At 39.6% G+C, this 19,645-nt stretch overlaps 1 protein-coding gene across 1 annotated transcript; it reads right to left on the reverse strand.

Annotated features, from left to right (window-relative positions):
- Positions 1-257: 257 nt before the first annotated feature.
- Positions 258-18,294, reverse strand: LOC137502838 (uncharacterized). The gene is made up of 3 exons (XM_068229944.1): positions 16,853-18,294; positions 16,544-16,680; positions 258-6,485 (listed from the first exon to the last, which is right to left on the reverse strand). Exon 1 carries the CDS (start codon positions 18,286-18,288, stop codon positions 17,095-17,097), a length of 1,194 nt encoding a protein of 397 aa, XP_068086045.1. The 5' UTR covers positions 18,289-18,294; the 3' UTR covers positions 258-6,485; positions 16,544-16,680; positions 16,853-17,094.
- Between the last annotated feature and the right edge of the window lie 1,351 nt (positions 18,295-19,645).

Genomic DNA, 19,645 nt, shown 5'->3' on the forward strand with positions numbered 1-19,645 from the left:
GATTTCACCAAAATTGATCTTTGCTCCAATACGGCTGATGATGACCCCTAGATGGGTCGAAACTAGTACCGTGTAATTTATAATTTTGTGAATATATTTTAGTATTGAAAAGGTGGAAACGTTTACGTTGTTATTATTATTACTTATATATTATTTATCTACAGGAACAGGCTGAAAACTGCCTGGATCTGAACTCGTGCCTCTTAAATTACAGGGAGGAAATGATAGAGGCATAACCCCCAATAAAAGAAAAGTGATCCAATAAAAGGGTTTATTAACATAAAACTGAAATTAAATGAGTCAATGAACAAAAGCTGGGGATACAAATAACAAATAATTTACATATTCTGTCCAAGGAATAACATGTGCATAGTCAATTTCCTTTCAATTCAGAAAAAATTATCTTTTACAAAAACTTTTTTTTTTTTTTTACAAAAACTAACAGAGATGCAAGTGACTAATCTCATGTTTTAATCCGTATTGAAATCTGTTGATATACAATAATAAAGTTTTATTATGAATCCACCTGTTCAATACATTATAATGTGGTCACATTTAAAATAACTTCATTAGTTAAAAAGTTATATATGGGACATGTTTCGCTCCCTTATAGAGCATCATCAGCCAAATCTGAATCTCGAATAATTGTTATTTACGTAAATAATGACTTAAGAACTATTAGAACATTTTTGACAAACTTAAAACTTACTCTATTAGAATATCATAAAATATAAAATCTTTGTATACATGGCTTAATTACATGTGCTTAATAGGAAGATACATTAAAATTATGGAAGAGAGAGTACTAAAATATTAAATTAAATAAAAATATATATATCATATCCAAAATCTTAGAAAGACGTGAAAATCAATCTTAGGAGCTAAATTTGAGGATTTTCTTAGCAATGAGATCTGGTAAAAAAGTTATTTATCCCTTGTGGATAAGAGTCTATAAAGATTCAAATTTATCATCAATTTGATGATTGAACTTATAACAGGATAAATGTTGGTCTTCAAGAAATTTAAATGCTTGTTGTCATATGACCTCGGCGAATGCTGTTGAAAAGATATGTTCTTATAGATGTCAATGACTGTTCGTTGAACTAATGGATTTGATAAGGATGATTGAAAGGGACGTAAATCAACGTTCGTATTGAAAGCTGCTGCTTGGTTTATCTTGTTGAATGTCCCTCCAATTGCTGTTTGTCGGTTTGGTGTTGTCCGAGGTTATGTGGTGACTGTCTGTTCTGTGTCTATTCCTTGTGTCTGTGAAAAGTAGAACAGGTGCAAAAGAACACATATAACTCAGAAAGTTGCATAATGGAGTATACAGCAATGATAGGCCTCAGCCACGTCCATTCAACAGACGCAGGCCACTATAACAATAGCTCCATTGAGACTCACATCCCCAGCTATCAGAAAGGCACCAAGAAACAAAACCCCAGCCGGAAGAAAAAAACAAGAAAAAAATCTAGGAAGATGATAGGTCGCCATAGTTACCGAGATCAATCAATATCTCAAACGATGAAACATGTTAACTGAAAGAAAATATTTTAAAAATAAGCCAAAAAGAAATGCAATAAAGAAAATAAGGAAGGCACAAAAATAATATTTGCGAGATGTGGAAACCAACACAAATCTCATCCATCAATGCACACAGTCACATGCACACACAACCTAGAGACCAATATGAGCAAATCCAAATAAGTATAGGGGTCAAGGTAGGATACGAGAATGCTCGCACTGCATGACAAATAAAACCAGCGGCTTGTGAGCTTGAACAAGATACACATATCACAATGTCGGATGGCCGCGCAGCAACCCAGGTTCACCCCAAATACAATAGTGAAAGACGCACATATAACGCATGATACATTCCATACTCATATCACCTCTCTTTTGGTGAACATGAGATGCGTATCACTAGCGTCAAAACATATCAAAATTTATAATGTCCAATAACGGACCATTTATATTGGTATTACAAGCTCAGCCAGTCGTAGACTCGAAGAGAATTAAACAGGGTCTCAAATCAAGGTCACAGGTACACACACAATTTACACAGATCAGTGTCAATCTCCACTCTCGCATATAGTAAAGATACACACGGAACAAGCAATATGTAAATTAAAACACGAGGTCTGCAGCGACCAAAAAGATAGGGGTCTGCAGAATAGAATCTCAGAACGCAAGATCACAATAACTATGACAAACCCACAAGAAAAATGTAAATAAATACCTTAAAAGTCTTGTAGAATGAAATCTGCAGATTATGTAATAATCAACATTACCCCAGCGACAGTCATTCTGCGCGTAGATGTTTGCGATACAAGTGGTGACCTAGAGCACTAATGTTCAGGTGCGCAAGATATAGTTTCAATGAATTCAGATAGGGAAGGAAACCAGTCGCAAATATCTTTTTCATTTACCTGTTATCTATGGCGATATAAAATATGTTACATTATTTTAAAAAAGAAACAGCTCTGTACCAATATCTTTGAACATACAGCCACCACGAAAATGTACAGTAAGTGTGAAAACTGAAAGTACTTTAAAGAACTATGCAAAGTATGATGTGTTAGTCTCACACATATGTACATTCAGCTGAATAACTCTATATGTAAAACAACATGTCCTGAATGATTCATCTTCCTCGAGCCAAATATTTTGTATGCAATTATTTACATATGCATGATCATCTTTGCTTTAATGTTTCTATCTCAATTCCCATTCCTTTTTTCATTTTCTTCATTCAGATAATATTTTATTAAAACATTTAATTCTTTATAAATGAACACATCTCTGCAATTTACACATACAAGAGGGAGTGACACTTTCGACTCGAGAACATGGCATGTGAAACCACTCGGAAAATTTCAGCTCTCTTCGGTACATCACGCAGTGCGTGGAGCTACTTGGATTATTTCAGCTCTCTTCGGTACAACATGAACCAGGCTAGACTCGGCTAGCGTAAGGCGCCACTGCGAAGTAACGCACAGGAGAAGGTTCACGCACAGTTGTGATGTGTCTGTGTACATGTTTTCTAGGCTTTATTACAGATTTCCTGTGATTAACAGTGCCGGGGGCCGATGACCTCGATGTTAGGCCCCTTTAAACAACAAGCATCTTCATCATCTAAGAGTGCCGTAGTGAGTTGAAGGTATTAATACTGAAGGGCTGGATAGGCGTAATTATCTTGTTTGTGTTCGGGTTCTCTAGGCACTTTAAAGTTTTCCTGTGATTTATAAGAGTGTCGGCAGATAGTCGTAATTTATCGTTCATTAATGGATACGTATAATTGTAATTTCTGCAGCGAGTCATTTAGTGTACATAAAAACTTACTGAGGCACATCAGTACCAATCATTGTGGCAATCAAAGTGAGAGTTTTAAGTGCAACTTACGTGATTACACCACTGCAAGACATGACAATCTTAAGCGGCATACATTCAGTATGCATGAAAAGGTCTCTGCAAAATTTGAGTCAAAAATACTTTGTCCATTATGTAAATATGACTGTGCATCACGAAGAGAGATGCTTCGGCATTACTCGTCACAACATGATATAGACGTAGTTAATGAAACTGTGGAATTTTCTAGTGAGAGTGATTTCTATAACTGGAAATCTAAGGTCGAAAAAGATCATCTATGCGAGTTTGTATGCAGCAGGGCATGTTAGGTTAGAACTACAGATAACTGCTCAAAATTGTCATTTCACTGTCATCGTAATGGTGTTTATAAATCAAGAGGGCAAAACGAGCGCCACCAGAAAATATTGGGAAGTAACAAAATTGATGGATACTGCCCAGCTAGCATGGATGTCACATGTCATCCTTCTGGCAAAGTTGAGGTTTCATTCTGCAAAACGCATGTAGGTCATCAGGCTGAGCTAGGCCGGTTAAGACTTTCAAAATCAGAAAGGGACGAAATTGCACTGAAAATATCACTGCAGATTCCTTTTGACTGCATTTTAGACTCTGTTAGGTCTTCAATTAAAAGCAGCGAATTAGAGCGCCGCGATTTAATATCAAATAAAGATCTTCACAACATAGCAAGAGATTATAACTTAAAAGCCGAGGCAGTTAGACATGCGAATGACAGCACGAGTGTGTGGACTCTTGGGTGAAAGAAATGCAAGAAATAGATTCTGTAGTCCGGTTCTACAAACCTCAGGGAGTTAGTTTGGAAGACTATCCACAGCTGCGCGAAGAAGACTTTGTCTTAAATGTAATCAATGAGGCGCAGATTGAAATGTTACGCGATTATGGAAATAATTGTATTTTCATGGACAGCAGACATGGGCTTAATTCTTACGGATTTGAACTGACAACTCTTCTTGTATTGGACGAGTTATTTCAAGGCTTTCCTTGCTCGTTCATGTTTTCGAACAGTGGAGATCTTCTTAACAGTTGTTCTGGATACTCTCCGTGCTCCACTTCAACAAAATGTACTTATGTCTGATATGGAAGAAGTATTTCATAATGCCTGGTTGAAAGTTATGAAACTGTTCTGCTCATGGCATGTAGATCGAGCGTGGAGGAAAAATCTTTGCAAGATTAAAGGACGTGAAAAACAAGCCGAAATCTATAAAATCATTAGAACGCTAATGCAGGAGAGAGATGAAGAGGCCTTTCGAAAGATGTTTGACGAGGCTCTGCGGCTTCTGAAAGAAGACCCAGACACCTTAGAATTTTATATATATTTTGAAAATAATTATTGGGCATCTGCTCCAAGCTGGGCGTATTGTTATCGTCAACACTCGGGTCTTAATACAAACATGCACTTGGAGAGAATGCCTGGAGTGATCAAACATATATATCTAAAGGGAAACAAGCCCAAACGATTAGATATTGCCATCCATGCTTTAATGAGGTATCTAAGGGACAAACTCTATGATAGACTTATTCATCTGAATAAAGGTAAAGTGACCTCACAGCTTTCCGCCATAAGGCAACGCCACAAATCGTCATTTCAGCTCGACCCTGAAGATGCAATATATGACAATAATGTGTGGATAGTGCAGTCAAAACATTCCAACGAACTCTACAAAATAAGGCGAATGAGTGAAAGCTTGTGCAAGTGCGAATGGCTTTGTACTGAGTGCGAGACATGCCTCCACGCATTCACTTGCAGCTGTCCAGATTCATCAATCAAGTTCAACATGTGTAAACACATTCATTTGATATGCAGAGTAGCAAGTAGAGAGCCTTCAAGTGCAGCTGAATCTACAGACAATAATTTAATCATCCACGAGGCATCCACTACAGATCGAAAACAACGTGCAATAATCCGAGAACTACAATGCCCTGGAGCAGCAAAGGCATGTGACAGTAAAGCGAAGAGGCGAGTAATGTTACTGGATAAATTCAGCCACATCCTAGATGAGGCTGAATCCGATGAAGACTTCGACATTATTGACAAACGTCTGCAAAATTTATTGCCAACCATTCAGTCCCGCAAATCTGCATCTTCACTACCTCCAGTTTCACCAGCAATAAAATCAAAATTTGAACCTCAGAATGGTTTAAGCCATCCAAGAAACCTCATAAAAAGATGTCGTTATCCATCGCAAAGCCCACAGCCACAGAAGAGCAAGACATTGCAATAAAATTACTGTTACCTAAATCTGAACGGCAGGGATCAATCATGGGTCTTCTAAACACAGTAGAAGGTGATAAATAGCAATATTTATATTATAATTATTGACAGGAGTGTACTCCAAAAATAGTTCTCAATTAGCTACTAATAGACTGGTAATTAAGTTAGTGAAGTGTGTGATTTGTGAATTTAAAAATTCAAATTCATACATAGAGTATAAACTTGAAGTATGTCATATGGAATCATTTTTCTTCAGTGAGGTTTTTCGAACTGACAACTGGGACTCAAGTCCATTCAGTTTCTGGGGTGGGAGACAGTTTTTATTTGTACTATTCCTTAAGAATGAAGGAAATTTATACTTAAAACGTGGCGTGCTAAGCAGCCTGCAAGCGCCACACCCACCGCAACAACTGACGGTACGCAGTGTATACTTCGTGGAATCAAAGAGAGCAGAAAAGTTCAGAGTGGTTATACAGGATGCGCTCCCGAGACAAGGGTGAACTGGTATGCTTTAGAAGAAAAACATATATTGCAAGAGCAACAGTTTTATCGCTGTCAGTGAATCACCGTCCTTTGCTCTTACAAAGAAAGTTTTGGTGACCCTTAAAACAATCCTTTCGGTATGAGCTGCAATTAAGACCTTACTTTTCTCTAACCTGCACACCTCACCCTTCAATTTGTATAACATCATTATTAACACTTTTAGGACACCTTGCAGAAGTCTGTCTGTTGGCTGCACCTAAGCAGTACTGGTGGATGGAGATGTCCCATTTCTTCTTCTTCTTCTCCTCTCTTCCTCTTGCGTGAACTCCCTCCTTTTCTTGATCTCAAAACGCCCTTCACGCTGCTGCCGGCAAGATTTTGTGTTGGCACAGAATTGGGTTTTAGCCTTAAAAGAAAAAAGAGTTCATTGAAACAAAGTTCATATTCATATTAATTATACACATTGCTCTTTGAATAATCCCATGTTCTATTACTAGGAAATGCAAAACGGGCAGGCTATAATAAAACAGCATATAAATTACAAGAATATGATGAACTGTTGTGAAATACCATTCAATTTCATACTAGATGTGAAACAGCCCCAGATGTATAATTGAAGACATGCTCGCAAAAACGGTGTAACTCTCACTTTGCTTGACAGGAGAAAATTTAAGTTTTGCAAACTGAACAAAGAAAAATATACTGCATTAATTTTACCTAGTGTATTGCACATCAAATCAAAGTATACATTCAGGGAAAATGTTTTCATAGCAATTTTAAGTTGTTTTATTGCAGACTAGCAATGCAGTAGCTAAATGAACTTAAGGGAAGTTGTATACTCAATGTACATGTGTTCGTTTTGTAATGTACCTACCTGACTTTGTGATAAATGGAAGGGAAATACAAATAATTCTGGCAATAAATTATATAATATAGATAAGGAAAGTGTTGTTACAAACAAATAATACATAATATATCAACAAATGCAATAATGAGGTTGCCTACAGCTACTTAATCCTGTACCTTAACCTAATCATAATCAGGAATATCAAAAAGTGGATCGTCTTCTTCATGAACGGGACTACATGCATTGGAAGCAAGATTTCTGTAGTATGCATGATACAGAGGGGGTATGTAATCCAACAAGTCTAAAATATCCTTGATTTTGGCTGGAAGTACAGGCCTAGGTCTGTCGTACTTGCATGGTAGGTGTTCAATACCGAATGATGGTCTACCAGGTACTTTTTTTTCTGAGATCTACAGAATCATACTCTTCTATTGAAGAGTATGAGTACTTGAAAAGTAACCTAAATGGATCTTCTTTACTGATTTTACAACATGTAATCTTGCTTAACAATACCTTTTGCTTCGAATCAGAGACTGTTCTTTTCGTTATCTTATCCAGTAAAGGCGAAGCAGTGATAAACATGTCACGTGTCATCTTTACCACTGCAAACGGCTTCTTAACCCTAGTCTTCCTAACAAGTTCCATTCATTGATCTGGAATTTAAATTGATGATACTTGCCTCTTTTTCTTCTCTATAAGGCCAAAGTCTCTGTCACATGGCAAATACGTGTGACCTGGCACTAAATATTTATGTTCTATTATATGAAATCTTCCAGTCTGGACTAAAAACATCCAAAAGCTACCTAAAGAAAAGTTCTTGTTTTGACCAAAACAAGAATCAAAATATACTATCAGGTGGTTAACATTATCAGGAACGGAAGTCATAACATAATGCCGAAGGCATGAGATTATATCATCGGCCCCCCTTCACGCTACATCCTCAGGCCACATAAACATTGTTGCAGCGTTATTTGCAACATTGTGAATACCAAAATTCAAAGTCCAAAGCTGACGTTTATAAAATATTATCCCTACACTCAAGTGGGGAGTGAGGAGACATTGCTGCATGTCAAAAGCAATCACATGAACAGTCCGGTATAAGTCCAGGATCCGCCAGCACGGGCTCCGCGGCTGCTGCTCGTGCGTCTATATGACGTCATGTATGACGTGTTTAGCGAGTTGATGTTTGCAAACATGGCGGATAATTCGAAGGAACGTGTAGCAGCCGCTAAATGTATGAGTTAATGGTCTGGTATCTTTAGCTGTTTGAGACTGCGTCACACAATTCACAGCCATTAGATTGGCACTAGATTGGGCTAAAAATTGACTAGTTGGATAGTGAAATAGATATTAACGGCGCGATATGATGGGGCCGACTTGATTTCGCGAAAACTTTACGAATATTAAGTACGTCCGGCAAGTAGGAAAAGCACCGATCTGCTTTGGTTAAGTCCGGCTAGTGGCAAAACCATTGGTCTAGAGACAAGCAAAAGGGGGTCGGTGGGCATAAGCCCCCATGTTAGGGCCGCGAAGCGGCCAACAGCCCCTAGCATCCTTTACGAAAGCAATTGTGATTCACCGAAAAACACTTTTATTTGCTAGTTGCTTACGTCGCACTGACACAGATAGGTGGGAATGGGAAGGAAGTGGCCGTGGCCTTAATTAAGGTACAGCCCCAGCATTTGCCTGGTGTGAAAATGGGAAACCACGGAAAACCATCTTCAGGGCTGCCGACAGCGTTACTGATTTAGCGCGGTGATCCACCGAAAACCACTGGTAGTGACACGTTAGGTTAGGTTTGGTTAGGTGCGACAGCATTACTAATTTAGCGCGGTGATCCACCGAAATCCACTGATAGTGACAGGTTAGGTTATGATCCACCGAAAACCACTGATAGTGACAGGTTAGGTTGTGATCCACCGAAAAGCACTGGTAGTGACACATAAGGTTAGGTTTGGTTAGGTACGACAGCATTAATAATTTAGCGGGGTGATCCACCGAAAACCAAAGCTAGTGACAGGTTAGGTTAGGTGCGACAGCATTACTAATTTAGCGGGGTGATCCACCGAAAACCACTGATAGTGTCAGGTTAGGTTGTGATCCACCGAAAACCAAAGCTAGTGACAGGTTAGGTTAGGTGCGAGAGCATTACTAATCTTGCGGGGTGATCCACCGAAAACCACTGATAGTGACACGTTCGGTTAGGTTTGGTTAGGTGCGACAGCATTACTAATTTAGCGGGGTGATCCACCGAAAACCACTGGTAGTGTCAGGTTAGGTTGTGATCCACCGAAAACCACTGATAGTGACAGGTTAGGTTGTGATCCACCGAAAACCACTGGTAGTGACACGTTAGGTTAGGTTCGGTTAGGTGCGACAGCATTGCTAATTGAGCGACTGTTGTTGGAAGTACACTTTTGGTGATGACATCATGAATAGGAAAGCAACACTATACACACGAGTATATTGCAACCACTGAGACAGGATATGAATTTATGGGTACTCACCAAAAGTTGGCACAGGAGTAGACAGAAGATGGACTTCTTGTGTTTGCGTAGATGTACTCCCTCTTAAAATAATAATTACTAGTATGGATGCAGCACTGAACGGGAGTTTTAATTGTTTTGGCTAGTTCTACTTCGTCCTAAAACAATCGTCACAACTATCACAGAACTGAACACACGACTGGACTGTTTATCTCTAGTTATACTTCCTCTTAAAACTATAATCACGACTATGACAGAGCTGGACATACAACTCGATTGTTTTCGTCTAGTTGTAGGCCTACTTCCTCTTAAGATAGCAATCAAGACTATAACATAGCTGGACACACGACTGGTTTGTTTTCGTCTACTTGTACTCCCTCTTCAAACAATAATCACACTGCTGGTAATGAAACTCGTGATTTGAGTTTGATGTATTTTTGTTCCTCGTAAAAGTTAAGTTGGCGACAGTTCAGAGAGAGACGACAGTCATCTTTTGGTGTAAATATTAATTACATTGCTATGCCATCTCTATTACTGGTAGGCCTAATGTACTATATGTATCTATATATAGCCTACATCGTTTACGCTTCAAATTATCAAGTAACATGTTAGCTGAGTGGATAAGCTGATGGATCGCTGGTTCAAGACGGCCTGTCGCCAGGAATTTATAACAGGTAAGTAAAATTAGATTAGTATGCGAATATATAAGTGAAATAACTACGTATAAAATAGGTTAAATGGATGCCGGTGAAATACAGGCGGGGGATGAAAGAAAGTGAAGGGAGAGGAAATACGAGGTGAAAGTTCTTTTAAGTTCTCCCCACCTGAAACCCCTCCTACCCAGGAGGTCCCGTAAGTATGTCATCATAGCTGTGCCGGCAAATTCTGGCCTTGTTCCAACAGTCCTGTCTTCCTTAGCTAGTTGTGTGTCTACTTTTAACTGCTCATAGGCCGACTCTGATTTTCATTTATGCAGCTCTAACTTACATTCCAGATCTCTTTTTTTTTTTTTTTTTTTTCAGAGGATCATTCTCTGTTGAAACTTGAATGTTTAAATTGTCACATATTTTACATGTATCACTACAAGGTGCTTGGAACGACAAATTATATTTATAGAAAATCTTTCTGTAAATGGCAAGGCTAACTGGTGTCCTATTTTCCTGGGTGCACTTGTCCATATAAAGGTTATACAAAACACTAATATTGAGTTCTCCACTTAAGTACTTCATGTTAGGATTCTTTTTCTGAGAATAATGACTCGACCGCGTGGGGAAACTGTCAATGTGCTCCCTTACGCAGTTTATATCTGCCTCTTCTGTTTTGTTGGGACGGTTTCCATGCTGACCCCTCTGATCCAACTAAAATAGAATCAAACCATGTTCTCTTACAACCTTGTTTTATTATCTTGAAGCACAACCTAACTTACGTAGAGAACTGCACGTGAAAAGTGATTAGAATCACAGTGATTGCTTACCTTGAAGGTGCCTGAAGTTTTCTTCTCTTGAATTATTCGAGAAAGTCGTCCATTACTCAATCCAAATATAGACAATAGGGCCTTTTTACGGATTACAACCTCTGTTGCATCTACCATAACCTTGAAAACACATGAACATTGTCTTCTACTGCTACGAGAATCGTTCACATATCTTCGTTTCACTGAGCAAATCTGTACACACCCAGAAATGTACGCATTCTGTAAGTCATGGTCACCGAAATTCCAGAAATTGAGAAAAAGTCTTTCACGATAATCTTCTGTCACCTTTTCAAAACGCTTACGCGAACAGCGGCAGTTTGCACCAATACTCATCTCCTCTATTACAACACCTTTGTAATTAACATATTCCTCACCACTATTCCTTTTCTTTTTCTGAATTTCCCGACACCATTTTGCAGGATTTTACGATAATTTCCGCACATTTCGTCAGCTCGCTCAGCAAATTCACTCTCTGTGTCCACCATGTTTGTTGTTTACAAGCAGTAGCCAGGGTCACCAACATTGATACAATGAACATTCTGGAGTAGGTATATATTCGTATATAACCAGGGACATTGTATTCTCAGTAATGAATTTTTTAATGATAAGTTACATTAAAATTCTTATGTAATGTTCATAATGTTACCCGCTCTCGGCAAATTCGTTGTTTCAATCATTGGTTCACCACTACACTACACCACAATGTTAGTGCTAAGCCTGCAATGTTGCGTACACTTATTTAATTTCTGCTCTATAGGGGTTAGCCCATTTTTGCATTCTGACAAAGGCCCTCAGGTTAAACACTCAAATTTTCACCTACTGTATTCCTCTAAATGATCCCTCCTGATATTAGCATATGTAGGAATAGGTACTATTCATGTTGCTCAATAGATAGCAGCACCTAACTCACTTTTTTTAATTTTGAGGGTTAGACCGTTTTTGCGAGCATGTCTTCAATTATACTATTAATTTTTGTGGTTCATGGTGTGGGTTACTGCTGTCACCTCCTACTTCAAGAACCACAGGTAACAGCTGAGTGGCCTATAACCTGGTCCACAGACTCAAGATACCCTAACATTTTCAGAGTCATGGCCTGCTTTGCGCTCAGGTGGCTACGACCCATCAAGGGAGAGGTCCTCACTAGGACTAGAAGTAAGGTAGCGTTCCTGCTTCACAGAGTGGTATTAAATAGAAATGGCATATGGCTTTTAGCGCCGGGAGTGCCTGGGGACAACTTTAGCTCGCCAGGTGCAGGTCTTTTGATTTGACGCCCAGACGACCCATGCGTCGTGATGAGGATGAAATGATGAAGACGACACATACACCCAGCCCCAGTGCCAACTGAATTAACCAATGATGGTTAAAATTCCTGACCCTGTTGGGAATCGAACCCAGGACCCCTGTGACCAGAGGCCAGCACGCTAACCATTTAGCCATTGAGTCGGACACAGAGTGGTGGTGGTGGTGATTATTTTACGAGGAAGTACAAGTGGGCAACCATCCTCTATATAACACTAATCAGAGAGAAAAAATGGAAGGGGTCCAACACTTCAAAAAATGAAGGTATCAGCCAAAGGAAGACAAGGGCCACGAAGGACATAAACGTGAAAAATGTCCTAAGCCTCCATACATAATGCCGTTGGGGTCGGAAAAGAACAAGACTTGATCAAGGGAGGTTGGATAGGATAGATGAAAGTGAGGAGCCTGGCACAAGTAAGTGGAAGCAATTCCAGGACTCAGCTAAGGGCCCCTTGGTCAAAAACCCATGCTCCAAAGTTCAGAGCCCCTGGGACCCCTTTTAGTCACCTCTTATGACAGGCAGGGGATACCGGGTTTGCTATTCTACCACCCCCAACAACAGGGGAAGTAGACCAAGCTTGGAACACTTCAAGCAAGCCTCGGACCTATGGAAGTAATGCAGTCCAGGAAACAGGCGTACGATATAGAAAGAGAATGGGTGGCACACAGTGATGCGGTAGTAAAAGCAGCAAGGGAATGCCTAGGAACAACCCTCTGTAAAGATAGTAAAAAGCAAAATCTTGTCGGAATGACAAAGTGAGGGCAGGTTTCAGCGTTCAGTTACCACGGACCAAGTACGCAGTGTATCTGCGCTCCACGTGGAAGAGCTTGTGATAGGTATCGCACTCTTACCTGTCTTCAGAGAAAAGAATCCCTGACATGTTTCTGCTGCAAGTAATGTTTACTCCTCATTATGAGTAGTGAAATGTTAAGTTTGGTGCATTCATTATATAATATTAATAATAATAATAATAATAATAATAATAATGAATGTGCAAAATATTCATGTTCAAATTATGTGCATGTTATTCTAGTGTAACTTAAAAGAATTATGAATTGTAATTTAATCTTATGACCATTGACTGCAATGAAATACTAAATTATTTATTATTATTAATAATAATATTATTATTGCTTAACTCACAGAGGCTTGCAGACTGAATGCTGAAGGGCATAACCATCTGTAGCTCTGTATGTATGTATGTATGTATGTATGGGTATGTAATACTCATTTTGTCTTCAAGCAGTAAAGGGAAGTTAAAAGTTTTATACACAAGAACTATTTATCATCATAAAGCGTGAATGAAAATCCACAGCCTGTTTCCAGTCGTCCAACTGGGTCAGGAATGGAATGAATGAAGCCCCCATCTAGCGATGAGGATAGGAATTGTGCCAGCTGGCTAAGCCTGTCGCACTCGTCTGGGGCAGTGATTAATGAATGACAGATGAAATGAAATTATATTGGAGCGTGTTGCTGGAATGAAAGATGACAGGGAAAACTGGAATACCTGGAGAAAAACCTGTCCCGGCTCTGCTTTGAGAGCGTTGAGAGGCCAGAGCGCTGCCGCCTGAGCCATGTAGGCTCTCATAAAGCTGAAAATTACAGGCCAGTCAGTTTGACATGCACTGAATGTAAGGTTTGGGAAAGAATTATTTCTGATTATTTTAGACATGTTTGCAAAATTAATAACTGGTTTGATAGAAGACAGTTTGGGTTTAGCTCAACTTCTAGGATTCCAACAAAATATAGTAGATATCCTGGATTCAGGAGGTGAAATGGACTGTATCGCGATTAACCTATGTAAGGCAGTTGATAGGGTAGACCATGGAAGACTACTGGCAAAACTGAGTGCAACTGGACTAGAAAAAAAAAGTGACTGAATGGGTGGCTATATTTCTAGAACATAGAACTCAGAGTACTAGAGTAGACAAAGCTTTATCTGACCCTGTAATAATTAACAGAGGAATTCCTCAAGGCAGTATTATTGGACCTTTATGTTTTCTTACATATATATATATATATCAATGACATGTGTAAAGAAATGGAGTCAGGGATAAGGCTTTCTGCAGATGATGTTATTCTGTACAGAGTAATAAACAGCGACATATGCTGAGATTAAGACATGGGCTACCACTAGACTTAGGTTACCTCTTTTCGATGGTTGGTTTAGTGAACGTCAAGCCTTCAGCGTTTTGAGCTGCAGCCAGTAGTCAATGAAGAAGCCTGCTGCTTTACAGGCTATTGCACCGGACTCTGCTACTGCCATTGCTCAACCCCTGATCAGTGGAGATGGTAACCTAAGGTTTAGGAAATGAGAGTCCGGCTTTGTGGCTAAACGGATGGAACGCTTGCCTTTGGTCTGATGGCCCCAGTTCAATTTACAGAATCAACCCCCTCATACTGTTAATTCCCCTGGCTTGGGGACTGGGTATTTATGATGTCTTCGCCATTCATTTTATCCCCATTAGGTCAACACAAAGCCTGTATAGTTGCCATGCCCTATTATTTTTTGTTCTATTTTGCTTTACGTCGCACCGACACAGATAGGTCTTATGGCGATGATGGGATGGGAAAGGCCTAGGAAAGAGAAGGAAGCGGCTGTGGCCTTAATTAAGGTACAGCCCCAGCATTTGCCTGGTGTGAAAATGGGAAACCACAGAAAACCATTTTCAGGGCTGCCGACAGTGGGGTTCGAACCCACTATCTCCCGGATGCGAGCTCACAGCTGCACGCTCCTAACCACACGGCCAACTCTCCCGGTCCCATTATATTTGTATTATTATTATTTTACAGCAGTCGTACCCATCGTTCACCGGTTAAATTAGCTTCCTCGGGAGATCAGTGGTGGTGTCCGACCCATGATCATGGGTTCGATTCCAACCAACAAAAGAATAATAATAATAATAATGTTATTTGTTTTACGTTCCACTAACTACTCTTTTACGGTTTTTGGAGACGCCGAGGTGCCGGAATTTCGTCCTGCAGGAGTTCTTAAACGTGCCAGTACATCTACTGACACGAGGCTGACATATTTGAGCACCTTCAAATACCACCGGACTGAGCCAGGACCGAACCTGCCAAGTTGGGTTCAGAAGGCCAGCGCCTTTACCGTCTGAGCCACTCAGCCCGGCAATCCAACAAAAGAAAGAAAACGCTAAACCTGAAAGGTGGCATTTCATTTTAACAGATCTACCAATGAAAATAAAACGATATTGCTCATGTAACACCAGCCCTGCAGTCTCTTCCTACAAGTAGTAAACGGGAATGAGGAATTCCCACACTCTCTTACCTATATCATTCAGAAGTATGAGGTGAGGAAATATATACAATGAGTAACTTATGGTTGATAGGTAGCAGTGGCGAACAGACAGACCGAAGCCTAGCACACCTATCCTCCGCTGGTCCTCGCTCCTATCCAATATCCAGCAGCAAGCTGCGTGTGGCGAGTCGAGGGGAAAGGGGCGAGAGTCTGGGCTGCAATATCAGTCTCCGATGCCTTGCTCTCAGAAATATGCGTGACGTTTCTTTCTCACTGCTTTCAAGTTTTGTAAATGGAACAATGTTTCAGATGCTTAGACTACAATGTGCTTTAGACTTCCATCATTCTCAATGGAGATTTGGGCTTCACTGATAGCCTTGGTAGCCCTCTGTATATGCCACTGGTAATAAATAAGTTACAAGCTTGTGAGCAACTGCAAAATAACCTATATAATGTTGTGAGATGGACCGTAGGCAACGGTATGATGATAAACAGGGTTAAAAGTCAGGTTGTGAGTTTCACAAATAGGAAAAGTCCTCTCTGTTTTAATTATTGCATTGATGGTGTCAAAGTTCCTTTGGGGGATCATTGTAGGTACCTAAGTCTCTGGTAAGACACCTACTACAGTATGGATGCAGCGTATGGGACCCTTAACAGGATTACTTGATTCAAGAGCTGGAAAAAATCCAAAGCAAAGCAGCTCGATTTCTTCTGGGTGATTTCCGACAAAAGAGTAGCTTGACAAAAATGTTTCAAAGTTTGGGCTGGGAAAACTTGGGAGAAAGGAGACGAGCTGCTGGACTAAGTGGTATGTTCTGAGCTGTCAGCAGAGAGATGGCGTGGAATGACATTAGTAGACGAATAAGTTTGTGTCTTTAACAGTAGGGAAGATCACAAAATGAAGATAAAGCTGGAATGCAAGAGTTATTTATAAGAAGAGGAGGTAGGGATTGGAATAACTTACGAAGGGAGATGTTCAATAAATTTCCAATGTTTTTGCAATCATTTAAGAAAAGGCTAGGAAAACAACAAATAGGGAATCTGCCACTTGGGCGACTGCCCTAAATAAAGTTCAGTAGTGATTGATTGATGACTTACCCCTCACTATAGAGCCAAGGATTCCTAAAATCTGTGGATTGGAAGTGATCTCAACATATCATGTAGCCTATGTGGTATTGAAGTAGATAGATCCTTCTTTCTTGTAAATGTTATCAAAAATCACCCACTGATCACACCTACAACAACAACAAAAAAAAAAAAAAAAAAAAAATCTAACGTATGCTTGCAACTATTGCGCCATTGTCAACTTTCAATTTATCTAATTCATCCAAGATAAGAAGATAAGAATACTTGTTGATAACAATGTTAAACCTAATGTGATATTTTACAATTTTGGAATATACTTACACTGTTTTGTCTCGAGCAAAGCAGAAGAATTATGATTCCAGGTGACATACTTTAAGTTTATACTGTATACTGTATGTATGAATTTTAGTTTGTAAATTCACAAATCACACACCTCACTAATTTAATTACCAGTCTATTAGTAGGTAATTGAGAATTATTTTTGTTGTACACTCCTGCCAATAATTATAATAAAAATATTGCTACTTATCACCTTCTACTGTGTTTAGAAGACCCATGATTGATCACTGTGGTTCAGATTTAGGTAAGAGTAATTTTATTGCAATGTCTTGCTCTTCTGTGGCTGTGGGCTTTGCGATGGATAACGACATCTTTTTATGAGGTTTCTTGGTTGGCATAAATCTTCTCTGAGGTTCAAATTTTGATTTTTTTGCTGGTGAAACTGGAGGTAGCGAAGATGCAGATTTGCGGGCCTGAATGGTTGGCAATAAATTTTGCAGACGTTTGTCAATAATGTCGAAGTCTTCATCGGATTCAGCCTCATCTAGGATGTGCCTGAATTTATCCATTAACATTTCTCGCCTCTTCGCTTTACTGTCACATGCCTTTGCTGCTCCAGGGCATTGTAGTTCTTGGATTATTGCACGTTGTTTTTGATCTGTAGTGGATGCCTCGTGGATGATTAAATTATTGTCTGTAGATTCAGCTGCACTCGAAGTCTCTTTACTTGCTACTCTGCATATCAAATGAATGTGTTTACACATGTTGAACTTGATTGATGAATCTGGACAGCTGCAAGTGAATGCGTGGAGGCATGTCTCGCACTCGGTACAAAGCAATTCGCACTTGCACAAGCTTTCACTCGTTCGCCTTATTTCATAGAGTTCGTTGGAATGTTTTGACTGCACTATCCACACATTATTGTCATATATTGCATCTTCAGGGTCGAGCTGAAATGACGCTTTGTGGCGTTGCCTTATGGCGGAAAGCTTTGAGGTCACTTTACCTTTATTCAGATGAATAAGTCTATCATAGAGTTTGTCCCTTAGATACCTCATTAGAGCATGGATGGCAATATCTAATCGTTTGGGCTTGTTTCCCTTTAGATATATATGTTTGATCACTCCATGCATTCTCTCCAAGTGCATGTTTGTATTGAGACCTGAGTGTTGACGATAACAATACGCCCAGCTTGGAGCAGATGCCCGATAATTATTTTCAAAATATATACCAAATTCTAAGGTGTCTGGGTCTTCTTTCAGAAGCCGTAGAGCCTCGTCAAACATCTTTCGAAAGGCCTCTTCATCTCTCTCCTGCATTAGCGTTCTAATGATTTTATAGATTTCGGCTTGTTTTTCACGTCCTTTAATCTTGCAAAGATTTTTCCTCCACGCTCGATCTACATGCCATGAGCAGAACAGTCGATGTTGAGGTGGTTTCATAACTTTCAACCAGGCATTATGAAATACTTCTGCCATATCAGACATAAGTACATTTGGTTGAAGTGGAGTACGGAGAGTATCCAGAACAACTGTTAAGAAGATCTCCATAATCGGAAGATCTCTGTTCGAAAACATGAACGAGCAAGGAAAGCCTTGAAATAACTCGTCCAACACAAGAAGAGTTGTCAGTTCAAATCCGTAAGAATTAAGCCCATGTGTGCTGTCCATGCAAATACAATTATTTCCATAATCGCGTAACATTTCAATCTGCGCCTCATTCATTACAATTAAGACAAAGTCTTCTTCGCGCAGCTGTGGATGGGCTTCCAAACTAACTCCCTGAGGTTTGTAGAACCGGACTACAGAATCTATTTCTTGCATTTCTTTCACCCAAGAGTCCACACTCGTGCTGTCATTCGCATGTCTAACTGCCTCGGCTTTTAAGTTATAATCTCTTGCTATGTTGTGAAGATCTTTATTTGATATTAAATCGCGGCGTTCTAATTCGCTGCTTTTAATTGAAGACCTAACAGAGTCTAAAATGCAGTCAAACGGAATCTGCAGTGATATTTTCCTTGCAATTTCGTCCCTTTCTGATTTTGAAAGTCTTAACCGGCCTAGCTCAGCCTGATGACCTACATGCGTTTTGCAGAATGAAACCTCAACTTTGCCAGAAGGATGACATGTGACATCCATGCTAGCTGGGCAGTATCCATCAATTTTGTTACTTCCCAATATTTTCTGGTGGCGCTCGTTTTGCCCTCTTGATTTATAAACACCATTACGATGACAGTGAAATGACAATTTTGAGCAGTTATCTGTAGTTCTAACCCAACGTCCCCTGCTGCATACAAACTCGCATAGATGATCTTTTTCGACCTTAGATTTCCAGTTATAGAAATCACTCTCACTAGAAAATTCCACAGTTTCATTAACTACGTCTATATCATGTTGTGACGAGTAATGCCGAAGCATCTCGCTTCGTGATGCACAGTCATATTTACATAATGGACAAAGTATTTTTGACTCAAATTTTGCAGAGACCTTTTCATGCATGCTGAATGTATGCCTCTTAAGATTATCACGTCTTGCAGTGGAGTAATCACATAAGTTGCACTTAAAACTCTCACTTTGATTGCCACGATGTTTGGTACTGATGTGCCTCAGTAAGTTTTTATGTACACTAAATGACTCGCTGCAGAAATTACAATTATACGTATCCATTATTGAACGATAAATTACGACTATCCGCCGACACTCTTATAAATCACAGGAAAACTTTAAAGTGCCTAGAGAACCCGAACACAAACCAAGATAATTACGCCTATCCAGCCCTTCAGTAATAATACCTTCAACTCACCACGGCACTCTTAATCACACAAAAACTAATCTA

Source organism: Anabrus simplex, chromosome 12 (assembly GCF_040414725.1).
Source record: "Anabrus simplex isolate iqAnaSimp1 chromosome 12, ASM4041472v1, whole genome shotgun sequence".
NCBI lineage: Eukaryota > Metazoa > Arthropoda > Insecta > Orthoptera > Tettigoniidae > Anabrus > Anabrus simplex.

Excerpts from the sequence above, each read along its gene's own strand:
- LOC137502838 (XM_068229944.1), bottom strand. The coding sequence starts at position 18,288 with ATGGCAGAAGTATTTCATAATGCCTGGTTGAAAGTTATGAAACCACCT.